Source organism: Oncorhynchus mykiss, chromosome 26, assembly GCF_013265735.2.
Source record: "Oncorhynchus mykiss isolate Arlee chromosome 26, USDA_OmykA_1.1, whole genome shotgun sequence".
In the NCBI taxonomy this organism is placed as follows: Eukaryota; Metazoa; Chordata; class Actinopteri; order Salmoniformes; family Salmonidae; genus Oncorhynchus; species Oncorhynchus mykiss.
Genome location: NC_048590.1, coordinates 40,696,726 through 40,713,678, shown reverse-complemented (window position 1 = coordinate 40,713,678; position 16,953 = coordinate 40,696,726). Strand labels below are relative to the sequence as shown.

General features: G+C 32.9%; 1 protein-coding gene across 1 annotated transcript in view; it reads left to right on the top strand.

Moving 5' to 3' along the window:
- The window catches only part of LOC110506139 (solute carrier family 12 member 1), a 55,806-nt gene that overhangs the window by 22,548 nt on the left and 16,305 nt on the right, over positions 1 to 16,953 (top strand). Inside the window, exons 7-13 of the mRNA XM_036963880.1 lie at positions 14,151 to 14,262; positions 14,520 to 14,647; positions 15,396 to 15,480; positions 15,568 to 15,731; positions 15,869 to 15,976; positions 16,280 to 16,403; positions 16,574 to 16,675. Of these exons, the coding sequence (XP_036819775.1) occupies positions 14,151 to 14,262; positions 14,520 to 14,647; positions 15,396 to 15,480; positions 15,568 to 15,731; positions 15,869 to 15,976; positions 16,280 to 16,403; positions 16,574 to 16,675 (823 nt within the window). The remainder of the gene's footprint in view (positions 1 to 14,150; positions 14,263 to 14,519; positions 14,648 to 15,395; positions 15,481 to 15,567; positions 15,732 to 15,868; positions 15,977 to 16,279; positions 16,404 to 16,573; positions 16,676 to 16,953) is intronic.

Genomic DNA, 16,953 nt, shown 5'->3' with positions numbered 1-16,953 from the left:
TACATTATACTACTCTACTCTACATTACATTATACTACTCTACTCTACACTACATTACATTATACTACTCTACACTACATTACATTATACTACTCTACTCTACACTACATTACATTATACTACTCTACTCTACGCTACATTACATTATACTACTCGACATTACATTATACTACTCTACTCTACATTACATTACATTATACTACTCTACACTACATTACATTATACTACTCGACATTACATTATACTACTCTACACTACATTACATTATACTACTCTACACTACATTACATTACACTACTCGACATTACATTATACTACTCTACACTACATTACATTATACTACTCTACTCTACATTACATTATACTACTCTACACTACATTACATTACACTACTCTACACTACATTACATTATACTACTCTACGCTACATTACATTATACTACTCTACACTACATTACATTATACACCTCTACACTACATTACATTATACTACTCTACACTACATTATACTACTCTACTCTACATTACATTATACTACACTACGCTACATTACACTACTCTACTCTACATTACAGTATACTACTCTACGCTACATTGCACTACTCTACTCTACGCTACATTACACTACTCTACTCTACGCTACATTACATTATACTACTCTACACTACACTACATTACACTACTCTACTCTACATTACATTATACTACTCTACTCTACATTACATTATACTACTCTACTCTACATTACATTATACTACTCTACACTACATTACATTACACTACTCTACACTACAGTACATTATACTACTCTACACTACATTACATTATACTACTCTACACTACATTACATTATACTACTCTACTCTACATTACATTATACTACTCTACGCTACATTACATTACACTACTCTACACTACATTACATTATACTACTCTACTCTACATTACATTATACTACTCTACTCTACACTACATTACATTATACTACTCTACACTACATTATACTACTCTACTCTACACTACATTACATTATACTACTCTACTCTACGCTACATTATACTACTCTACTCTACACTACATTACATTATACTACTCTACTCTACATTACATTATACTACTCTACTCTACACTACATTACAATATACTACTCTACTCTACATTACATTATACTACTCTACACTACATTACATTATACTACTCTACACTACATTACATTATACTACTCTACACTACATTACATTATACTACTCTACTCTACATTACATTATACTACTCTACTCTACATTACATTATACTACTCTACTCTACACTACATTACATTATACTACTCTACACTACATTACATTATACTACTCTACTCTACACTACATTACATTATACTACTTTACACTACATTACATTATACTACTCTACTCTACATTACATTATACTACTCTACTCTACATTACATTATACTACTCTACACTACATTACATTATACTACTCTACTCTACACTACATTACATTATACTACTCTACTCTACTCTACACTACATTACATTATACTACTCTACTCTACATTACATTATACTACTCTACTCTACATTACATTATACTACTCTACTCTACACTACATTACATTATACTACTCTACGCTACATTACATTATACTACTCTACACTACACTACATTACACTACTCTACTCTACATTACATTATACTACTCTACTCTACATTACATTATACTACTCTACTCTACATTACATTATACTACTCTACACTACATTACATTACACTACTCTACTCTACACTACATTACATTATACTACTCTACGCTACATTACATTACACTACTCTACACTACACTACATTATACTACTCTACACTACACTACATTATACTACTCTACACTACATGACATTATACTACTCTACACTACACTACATTATACTACTCTACGCTACATTACATTATACTACTCTACACTACACTACACTACATTATACTACTCTACTCTACACTACATTATACTACTCTACTCTACACTACACTACATTATACTACTCTACGCTACATTACACTACTCTACTCTACGCTACATTACACTACTCTACTCTACGCTACATTACATTATACTACTCTACACTACACTACATTACACTACTCTACTCTACATTACATTATACTACTCTACTCTACATTATAGTATACTACTCTACACTACATTACATTATACTACTCTACACTACATTACATTATACTACTCTACGCTACATTACATTATACTACGCTACATTACATTATACTACTCTACATTACACTACTCTACTCTACACTACATTACATTATACTACTCTACTCTACACTACATTACATTATACTACTCTACTCTACACTACATTATAATACTCTACACTACATTACATTATACTACTCTACACTACATTACATTATACTACTCTACACTACACTACATTATACTACTCTACACTACACTACATTATACTACTCTACACTACACTACATTATACTACTCTACACTACATTACATTATACTACTCTACACTACACTACATTATACTACTCTACACTACATTACATTATACTACTCTACACTACACTACATTATACTACTCTACACTACATTACATTATACTACTCTACACTACACTACATTATACTACTCTACACTACATTACATTATACTACTCTACACTACATTACATTATACTACTCTACACTACATTACATTATACTACTCTACTCTACATTACATTATACTACTCTACACTACATTACATTATACTACTCTACTCTACACTACATTATACTACTCTACTCTACATTATAGTATACTACTCTACTCTACACTACATTACATTACACTACTCTACATTACATTATACTACTCTACACTACATTACACTACTCTACACTACATTACATTATACTACTCTACTCTACATTACATTATACTACTCTACTCTACACTACATTATACTACTCTACTCTACATTATAGTATACTACTCTACTCTACACTACATTATACTACTCTACATTACATTACACTACTCTACACTACATTACATTATACTACTCTACGCTACATTACATTATACTACTCTACACTACTCTACTCTACATTACATTAAACTACTCTACACTACATTATACTACTCTACTCTACATTACATTATACTACACTACGCTACATTACACTACTCTACTCTACATTACATTATACTACTCTACGCTACATTACACTACTCTACTCTACACTACATTACATTATACTACTCTACGCTACATTACATTATACTACTCTACTCTACATTACATTATACTACTCTACACTACATTACATCATACTACTCTACACTACATTACATTATACTACTCTACACTACATTACATTATACTACTCTACACTACATTACATTATACTACTCTACTCTACATTACATTATACTACTCTACGCTACATTACATTATACTACTCTACACTACATTACATTATACTACTCTACACTACATTATACTACTCTACTCTACACTACATTACATTATACTACTCTACGCTACATTATATTATACTACTCTACACTACATTACATTATACTACTCTACTCTACTCTACTCTACATTACATTATACTACTCTACTCTACATTACATTATACTACTCTACGCTACATTACACTACTCTACACTACACTACATTATACTACTCTACACTACACTACATTATACTACTCTACTCTACATTACATTATACTACTCTACTCTACTCTACTCTACATTACATTATACTACTCTACTCTACATTACATTATACTACTCTACACTACACTACATTATACTACTCTACTCTACATTACATTATACTACTCTACTCTACATTACATTATACTACTCTACGCTACTCTACGCTACATTACATTATAATACTCTACACTACATTACATTATACTACTCTACGCTACTCTACGCTACATTACATTATAATACTCTACACTACATTACAGTATACTACTCTACGCTACATTGCACTACTCTACTCTACGCTACATGACATTATACTACTCTACGCTACATTACACTACTCTACTCTACGCTACATTACAGTATACTACTCTACGCTACATTGCACTACTCTACTCTACGCTACATTACACTACTCTACTCTACGCTACATTACATTATACTGCTCTACACTACACTACATTACACTACTCTACTCTACATTACATTATACTACTCTACTCTACATTACATTATACTACTCTACTCTACATTACATTATAATACTCTACACTACATTACATTACACTACTCTACACTACAGTACATTATACTACTCTACACTACATTACATTATACTACTCTACATTACATTATACTACTCTATGCTACATTACATTACACTACTCTACACTACATTACATTATACTACTCTACTCTACATTACATTATACTACTCTACTCTACACTACATTACATTATACTACTCTACACTACATTACATTATACTACTCTACTCTACACTACATTACATTATACTACTCTACTCTACGCTACATTACATTATACTACTCGACATTACATTATACTACTCTACTCTACATTACATTACATTATACTACTCTACACTACATTACATTATACTACTCGACATTACATTATACTACTCTACACTACATTACATTATACTACTCTACACTACATTACATTACACTACTCGACATTACATTATACTACTCTACACTACATTACATTATACTACTCTACTCTACATTACATTATACTACTCTACACTACATTACATTACACTACTCTACACTACATTACATTATACTACTCTACGCTACATTACATTATACTACTCTACACTACATTACATTATACACCTCTACACTACATTACATTTTACTACTCTACACTACATTATACTACTCTACTCTACATTACATTATACTACACTACGCTACATTACACTACTCTACTCTACATTACAGTATACTACTCTACGCTACATTGCACTACTCTACTCTACGCTACATTACACTACTCTACTCTACGCTACATTACATTATACTACTCTACACTACACTACATTACACTACTCTACTCTACATTACATTATACTACTCTACTCTACATTACATTATACTACTCTACTCTACATTACATTATACTACTCTACACTACATTACATTACACTACTCTACACTACAGTACATTATACTACTCTACACTACATTACATTATACTACTCTACACTACATTACATTATACTACTCTACTCTACATTACATTATACTACTCTACGCTACATTACATTACACTACTCTACACTACATTACATTATACTACTCTACTCTACATTACATTATACTACTCTACTCTACACTACATTACATTATACTACTCTACACTACATTATACTACTCTACTCTACACTACATTACATTATACTACTCTACTCTACGCTACATTATACTACTCTACTCTACACTACATTACATTATACTACTCTACTCTACATTACATTATACTACTCTACTCTACACTACATTACAATATACTACTCTACTCTACATTACATTATACTACTCTACACTACATTACATTATACTACTCTACACTACATTACATTATACTACTCTACACTACATTACATTATACTACTCTACTCTACATTACATTATACTACTCTACTCTACATTACATTATACTACTCTACTCTACACTACATTACATTATACTACTCTACACTACATTACATTATACTACTCTACTCTACACTACATTACATTGTACTACTTTACACTACATTACATTATACTACTCTACTCTACATTACATTATACTACTCTACTCTACATTACATTATACTACTCTACACTACATTACATTATACTACTCTACTCTACACTACATTACATTATACTACTCTACTCTACTCTACACTACATTACATTATACTACTCTACTCTACATTACATTATACTACTCTACTCTACATTACATTATACTACTCTACTCTACACTACATTACATTATACTACTCTACACTACATTACATTATACTACTCTACTCTACACTACATTACATTATACTACTCTACACTACATTACATTATACTACTCTACTCTACATTACATTATACTACTCTACTCTACATTACATTATACTACTCTACTCTACACTACATTATACTACTCTACACTACATTACATTATACTACTCGACACTACATTACATTACACTACTCTACACTACATTACATTATACTACTCTACACTACATTACATTATACTACTCTACACTACATTACATTATACTACTCTACACTACATTACATTATACTACTCTACACTACTGTACATTACATTATACTACTCTACTCTACACTACATTATACTACTCTACACTACATTATACTACTCTACTCTACACTACATTACATTATACTACTCTACACTACGTTACATTATACTACTCTACACTACATTACATTATACTACTCTACACTACAGTACATTATACTACTCTACTCTACACTACATTACATTATACTACTCTACACTACATTACATTATACTACTCTACTCTACATTACATTATACTACTCTACTCTACATTACATTATACTACTCTACACTACATTACATTATACTACTCTACTCTACATTACATTATACTACTCTACATTACATTATACTACTCTACTCTACATTACATTATTCTACTCTACATTACATTATACTACTCTACACTACATTACATTATACTACTCTACACTACATTACATTATACTACTCTACTCTACATTACATTATACTACTCTACTCTACATTACATTATACTACTCTACTCTACATTACATTATACTACTCTACATTACATTATACTACTCTACTCTACATTACATTATACTACTCTACGCTACATTACACTACTCTACTCTACATTACATTATACTACTCTACACTACATTACCTTATACTACTCTACACTACATTATATTATACTACTCTACTCTACACTACATTACATTATACTACTCTACTCTACTCTACTCTACATCACATTATACTACTCTACTCTACATTACATTATACTACTCTACTCTACATTACATTATACTACTCTACTCTACACTACATTACATTATACTACTCTACACTACATTACATTATACTACTCTACTCTACACTACATTACATTATACTACTCTACACTACATTACATTATACTACTCTACTCTACATTACATTATACTACTCTACTCTACATTACATTATACTACTCTACTCTACACTACATTATACTACTCTACACTACATTACATTATACTACTCGACACTACATTACATTATACTACTCTACACTACATTACATTATACTACTCTACACTACTGTACATTACATTATACTACTCTACTCTACACTACATTATACTACTCTACACTACATTATACTACTCTACTCTACACTACATTACATTATACTACTCTACACTACGTTACATTATACTACTCTACACTACATTACATTATACTACTCTACACTACAGTACATTATACTACTCTACTCTACACTACATTACATTATACTACTCTACACTACATTACATTATACTACTCTACTCTACATTACATTATACTACTCTACTCTACATTACATTATACTACTCTACACTACATTACATTATACTACTCTACTCTACATTACATTATACTACTCTACATTACATTATACTACTCTACTCTACATTACATTATACTACTCTACTCTACATTACATTATACTACTCTACACTACATTACATTATACTACTCTACTCTACATTACATTATACTACTCTACATTACATTATACTACTCTACTCTACATTACATTATACTACTCTACTCTACATTACATTATACTACTCTACTCTACATTACATTATACTACTCTACATTACATTATACTACTCTACTCTACATTACATTATACTACTCTACGCTACATTACACTACTCTACTCTACATTACATTATACTACTCTACACTACATTACCTTATACTACTCTACTCTACACTACATTACATTATACTACTCTACTATACTCTACTCTACATCACATTATACTACTCTACTCTACTCTACATTACATTATACTACTCTACTCTACATTACATTATACTACTCTACTCTACATTACATTATACTACTCTACTCTACTCTACACTACATTACATTATACTACTCTACTCTACTCTACATTACATTATACTACTCTACTCTACATTACATTATACTACTCTACTCTTCATTACATTATACTACTCTACACTACATTACATTATACTACTCTACACTACATTACATTATACTACTCTACTCTACTCTACACTACATTACATTATACTACTCTACACTACATTACATTATACTACTCTACTCTATGCTACATTACATTATACTACTCTACACTACATTACATTATACTACTCTACTCTACGCTACATTACATTATACTACTCTACACTACATTACATTATACTACTCTACACTACATTATATTATACTACTCTACTCTACTCTACATTACATTATACTACTCTACACTACATTACATTATACTACTCTACTCTACACTACATTACATTATACTACTCTACTCTACGCTACATTACATTATACTACTCGACATTACATTATACTACTCTACTCTACATTACATTACATTATACTACTCTACACTACATTACATTATACTACTCGACATTACATTATACTACTCTACACTACATTACATTATACTACTCTACACTACATTACATTACACTACTCGACATTACATTATACTACTCTACACTACATTACATTATACTACTCTACTCTACATTACATTATACTACTCTACACTACATTACATTACACTACTCTACACTACATTACATTATACTACTCTACGCTACATTACATTATACTACTCTACACTACATTACATTATACACCTCTACACTACATTACATTTTACTACTCTACACTACTCTACTCTACATTACATTATACTACACTACGCTACATTACACTACTCTACTCTACATTACAGTATACTACTCTACGCTACATTGCACTACTCTACTCTACGCTACATTACACTACTCTACTCTACGCTACATTACATTATACTACTCTACACTACACTACATTACACTACTCTACTCTACATTACATTATACTACTCTACTCTACATTACATTATACTACTCTACTCTACATTACATTATACTACTCTACACTACATTACATTACACTACTCTACACTACAGTACATTATACTACTCTACACTACATTACATTATACTACTCTACACTACATTACATTATACTACTCTACTCTACATTACATTATACTACTCTACGCTACATTACATTACACTACTCTACACTACATTACATTATACTACTCTACTCTACATTACATTATACTACTCTACTCTACACTACATTACATTATACTACTCTACACTACATTATACTACTCTACTCTACACTACATTACATTATACTACTCTACTCTACGCTACATTATACTACTCTACTCTACACTACATTACATTATACTACTCTACTCTACATTACATTATACTACTCTACTCTACACTACATTACAATATACTACTCTACTCTACATTACATTATACTACTCTACACTACATTACATTATACTACTCTACACTACATTACATTATACTACTCTACACTACATTACATTATACTACTCTACTCTACATTACATTATACTACTCTACTCTACATTACATTATACTACTCTACTCTACACTACATTACATTATACTACTCTACACTACATTACATTATACTACTCTACTCTACACTACATTACATTGTACTACTTTACACTACATTACATTATACTACTCTACTCTACATTACATTATACTACTCTACTCTACATTACATTATACTACTCTACACTACATTACATTATACTACTCTACTCTACACTACATTACATTATACTACTCTACTCTACTCTACACTACATTACATTATACTACTCTACTCTACATTACATTATACTACTCTACTCTACATTACATTATACTACTCTACTCTACACTACATTACATTATACTACTCTACACTACATTACATTATACTACTCTACTCTACACTACATTACATTATACTACTCTACACTACATTACATTATACTACTCTACTCTACATTACATTATACTACTCTACTCTACATTACATTATACTACTCTACTCTACACTACATTATACTACTCTACACTACATTACATTATACTACTCGACACTACATTACATTACACTACTCTACACTACATTACATTATACTACTCTACACTACATTACATTATACTACTCTACACTACATTACATTATACTACTCTACACTACATTACATTATACTACTCTACACTACTGTACATTACATTATACTACTCTACTCTACACTACATTATACTACTCTACACTACATTATACTACTCTACTCTACACTACATTACATTATACTACTCTACACTACGTTACATTATACTACTCTACACTACATTACATTATACTACTCTACACTACAGTACATTATACTACTCTACTCTACACTACATTACATTATACTACTCTACACTACATTACATTATACTACTCTACTCTACATTACATTATACTACTCTACTCTACATTACATTATACTACTCTACACTACATCACATTATACTACTCTACTCTACATTACATTATACTACTCTACATTACATTATACTACTCTACTCTACATTACATTATTCTACTCTACATTACATTATACTACTCTACACTACATTACATTATACTACTCTACACTACATTACATTATACTACTCTACTCTACATTACATTATACTACTCTACTCTACATTACATTATACTACTCTACTCTACATTACATTATACTACTCTACATTACATTATACTACTCTACTCTACATTACATTATACTACTCTACGCTACATTACACTACTCTACTCTACATTACATTATACTACTCTACACTACATTACCTTATACTACTCTACACTACATTATATTATACTACTCTACTCTACACTACATTACATTATACTACTCTACTCTACTCTACTCTACATCACATTATACTACTCTACTCTACATTACATTATACTACTCTACTCTACATTACATTATACTACTCTACTCTACACTACATTACATTATACTACTCTACACTACATTACATTATACTACTCTACTCTACACTACATTACATTATACTACTCTACACTACATTACATTATACTACTCTACTCTACATTACATTATACTACTCTACTCTACATTACATTATACTACTCTACTCTACACTACATTATACTACTCTACACTACATTACATTATACTACTCGACACTACATTACATTATACTACTCTACACTACATTACATTATACTACTCTACACTACTGTACATTACATTATACTACTCTACTCTACACTACATTATACTACTCTACACTACATTATACTACTCTACTCTACACTACATTACATTATACTACTCTACACTACGTTACATTATACTACTCTACACTACATTACATTATACTACTCTACACTACAGTACATTATACTACTCTACTCTACACTACATTACATTATACTACTCTACACTACATTACATTATACTACTCTACTCTACATTACATTATACTACTCTACTCTACATTACATTATACTACTCTACACTACATTACATTATACTACTCTACTCTACATTACATTATACTACTCTACATTACATTATACTACTCTACTCTACATTACATTATACTACTCTACTCTACATTACATTATACTACTCTACACTACATTACATTATACTACTCTACTCTACATTACATTATACTACTCTACATTACATTATACTACTCTACTCTACATTACATTATACTACTCTACTCTACATTACATTATACTACTCTACTCTACATTACATTATACTACTCTACATTACATTATACTACTCTACTCTACATTACATTATACTACTCTACGCTACATTACACTACTCTACTCTACATTACATTATACTACTCTACACTACATTACCTTATACTACTCTACTCTACACTACATTACATTATACTACTCTACTATACTCTACTCTACATCACATTATACTACTCTACTCTACTCTACATTACATTATACTACTCTACTCTACATTACATTATACTACTCTACTCTACATTACATTATACTACTCTACTCTACTCTACACTACATTACATTATACTACTCTACTCTACTCTACATTACATTATACTACTCTACTCTACATTACATTATACTACTCTACTCTTCATTACATTATACTACTCTACACTACATTACATTATACTACTCTACACTACATTACATTATACTACTCTACTCTACTCTACACTACATTACATTATACTACTCTACACTACATTACATTATACTACTCTACTCTATGCTACATTACATTATACTACTCTACACTACATTACATTATACTACTCTACTCTACGCTACATTACATTATACTACTCTACACTACATTACATTATACTACTCTACACTACATTATATTATACTACTCTACTCTACTCTACATTACATTATACTACTCTACACTACATTACATTATACTACTCTACTCTACTCTACACTACATTACATTATACTACTCTACATTACATTATATTATACTACTCTACTCTACTCTACACTACATTACATTATACTACTCTACTCTACACTACATTACATTATACTACTCTACATTACATTATACTACTCTACTCTACATTACATTATACTACTCTACACTACATTACATTATACTACTCTACTCTACATTACATTATACTACACTACTCTACACTACATTACATTATACTACTCTACTCTACATTACATTATACTACTCTACTCTACACTACATTACATTATACTACTCTACTCTACATTACATTATACTACTCTACTCTACATTACATTATACTACTCTACTCTACATTACATTATACTACTCTACTCTACATTACATTATACTACTCTACACTACATTACATTATACTACTCTACACTACATTACATTATACTACTCTACGCTACATTACATTATACTACTCTACGCTACATTATATTATACTACTCTACGCTACATTATACCATATTATGCTACTCTACATTACATTATACTACATTGCTCCACTACATTATACTACATTACGCTACACAACATTATACCACATTATACTACACTACATTGTACTACACTATACTATGCTACATTCCACTACATTATACTACGCTACACTACATTATACTATGCTACACTACGCTACACTATTCTACATTATACTACACTACATTCTACAACATTTTACTACACTAAGCTACACTACATTATACTACATTACATTATACTATGCTACACTACGCTACACTATTCTACATTATACTACGCTACATTATACAACATTATACTACACTAAGCTACACTACATTATACTACACTACATTATAATATACTACACTACATTATACTACGCTACATTATACTACGCTACATTATACTACGCTACATTATACAACATTATACTACACTAAGCTACACTACATTATACTACACTACATTATACTACGCTACATTATACTACGCTACATTATACTACGCTACATTATACTACAATACATTATACTACGCTACATTATAATACACTACTCAACGCTACATTATACTACGCAGCATGATATAATACACAACACATACACTACACTACATTATGCTACTCTCACTACGCTACACTGCACTTCACTGTACAGCTAGAGACAGATCCACATACAGTGTGGTTCAAATCCCCATGTTTCCAGTAGAAAATTAATCAACTGATATCAACTTGACATCTTTCAATTCCATGTCTGATATTGACCGTAACTGAGATCAGTATGTGTTCAGTTCCTTATCACAGTCGGTTTCTCCTCTTCAGCTGTTGGAGAGGAATGGTGTGACCTTGTAACTGTCCTCTAGTTTCATATGAAAACGTTGTAACCCAGACTAACCTGTTGATCCTGTCTCTTCAGGCCCAGATCGGTTTGCTGATCATCCTCCTGGTAGCCATCGTCAACGTCTTCGTAGGAACTGGCATCCCAGCCTCCACCGACAAGAAGTCTAAAGGATTCTTTAACTACGACGGTAAGGCAACAGAGGTTTCCTTCGCATAGATAGAGGAATTCATCAAATACATAACCTTTATAATGCTCACATTTATAATCAAGCTATATTAGTTTCATGATGAGAGCCCTGAGTTTGTCCTGCTCAGGTCACATGGTCAGGAGGAGAACATGTCTTTTTCTATACTCTGTCAAATGACACACAGAGACAGCATCACCAGTTTGACACAGAGACACCCTTCTCATCCACATCTATTCTCTTCTCTTTCTCCCCCACAGCCAAAATATTTATGGAGAACTTACCGCCGGACTTCCGAGATGGAGAGACGTTCTTCTCTGTGTTCGCCATCTTCTTCCCTGCTGCCACGGGTATCCTGGCTGGAGCTAACATCTCTGGAGACCTGAAGGTATGAAGGGCAAAAAATGACCCACTATGTTCCTCTGCCTGACCACACAGCAGATCTCAGTTCACTGTTAACATACGACTCCAGAGAGATGTGTTCTTGCAGTCATGTTTTTAACATTATATTATGACATTTCAGATTTAGATATGATTATTTTCACGAAGTAGTTTGTAGCTTTATAAGTAGCTTTATAAACTACTGTATATTTCTCTTTAGGGTAGCTTTATAAACTACTGTATATTTCTCTTTAGGGTAGCTTTACTGTAGCACAACCTCTTCCTGTGTGAAGTCATTGGTAGCTTAGAGAGAGAGAGAGAGAGAGAGAGGGAGAGAGATAGTCAGAGAGAGAGAGACAGAGACAGAGAGAGAGAGAGAGAGAGAGACAGAGAGATAGTGAGAGAGACAGAGAGATAGTGAGAGATGATCAGTGAAAAGAGAGGTAGAAGCACAAGACCTGGACCACGAAACATCCAATAGAAGATAGGACATATCCACTCAGTGTTTATTGTCCCATGTTTCTAACAGCCAGTGATGGATGTGAAATGGCTAGCTAGTTATCGGTGGTGGGCGCTAATAGCCTTTCAATCGGTGACGTCACTTGCTCTTAGACCTTGAAGTAGTGGTTCCACTCTTTATTGTGTCTGTGAACAGGCAACTTCACTTTAAACAGCAGAGAATGATGATCCCATAGACCCAAACCACTGTTTCCTCCAGCTATCACTTCTGCTGTTTATCTCTGGTTCTACTGCAGGATCCCCAGGATGCTCTCCCTAAAGGAACCCTGCTGGCCATCCTCATCACTGGAGTCACATACCTGGGAGTTGCCCTCTGTGTCTGTAAGGATGCACGCGCGCACACACACACGAACGCACACACGAAACCCTCCCTAAATGTTGTGTCTGTTCTGTTTTCTGATTGATCAGCTGCCACGGTGGTGCGTGATGCAACAGGAAACATCAACGACACCATTGCCACAGGGATGGACATGTTCTGTAACGGTAGCAACACTGCTGCCTGTGAGCAGGGATGGAACTTCTCCTCCTGTGATGTCAGCAGCTGCAAGTTTGGCTCCATGAACAACTTCCAGGTACAAGAACAACAACAACAATGTAACAACAATCAAACAACACAGTTACACATTCAGTACAACAACACAACAAAATAACCAGACACACACACACAGTCCAGTGAAACTAAACAGCCCCTGTGTCTCCTCCTCCCCAGGTGATGACCATGGTGTCAGGGTTCGGTCCTCTCATCACAGCAGGAACCTTCTCTGCCACCCTCTCCTCCGCCCTCGCCTCCCTCGTCAGCGCACCCAAAGTCTTCCAGGTCAGTCACACTACTACTGTCTATCACCTGTCTGCTCACTTGATCCTCATTCATCAGCTCTGAGGGTTCCAGGTACTACTACAAGGTCTATGATGAGTGAAACAGAGCCCCTCTCTTTTTCATGTTCCTTCTAGCCAGATGACAACAATTGTCAAACTATGTTACAATCAGCTAACTCCCACTCCTCCCCCCTCTACCTCTCTCTCTTCCTCCTCCTCCACCTCTTCATCCACCCTTCTCTTCCTGCTCCTCCTCACCTTCTCGCCCCCCTCTTCCTCTTCTTCCTCCTCTTCCTCCTCTCAGGCTCTGTGTAAAGACAACATCTACACTGCACTGAAGTTCTTCGCCAAGGGACACGGCAAGAACAACGAGCCAATCAGAGGCTACGTTCTGACTTTCATCATCGCTGTCGCCTTCATAATCATCGGTGAGTGAGGTCACTACACACATTTAAGATAAACCACAGTCGCCAATTAGTTTAATATTGGTAATGTCACAAACAACTCAAATGAATCTCTGTTGTGTGTGTCTCTCTCTGTGTTTGTGTGTGTGTCTCTCTCTCTCTCTGTGTGTGTGTGTGTGTGTGTGTGTGTGTAGCCGATCTGAACGTCATTGCGCCCATCATCTCCAACTTCTTCCTGGCATCGTACGCCCTCATCAACTTCTCCTGCTTCCACGCTTCATACGCTAAGTCACCAGGTACTCTCTCTAACTCTCTCTAACTCTCTCTCTCTCTCCCTCTCTCTCTCTTTAGCTCTCTCTAACTCTCTCTCTCTCTAACTCTCTCTCTCTAACTCTCTCCCTCTCTCTCTCTAACTCTCTCTCTCTCTAACTCTCTCTCTCTCTCTCTCTAACTCTCTCTCTCTCTAACTCTCTCTCTCTCTCTCTTTAGCTCTCTCTCTCTCTCTCTCTCTCTCTCTCTCTCTTTAGCTCTCTCTCTCTTTAACTCTCTCTCTCTCTCTTTTTAGCTCTCTCTC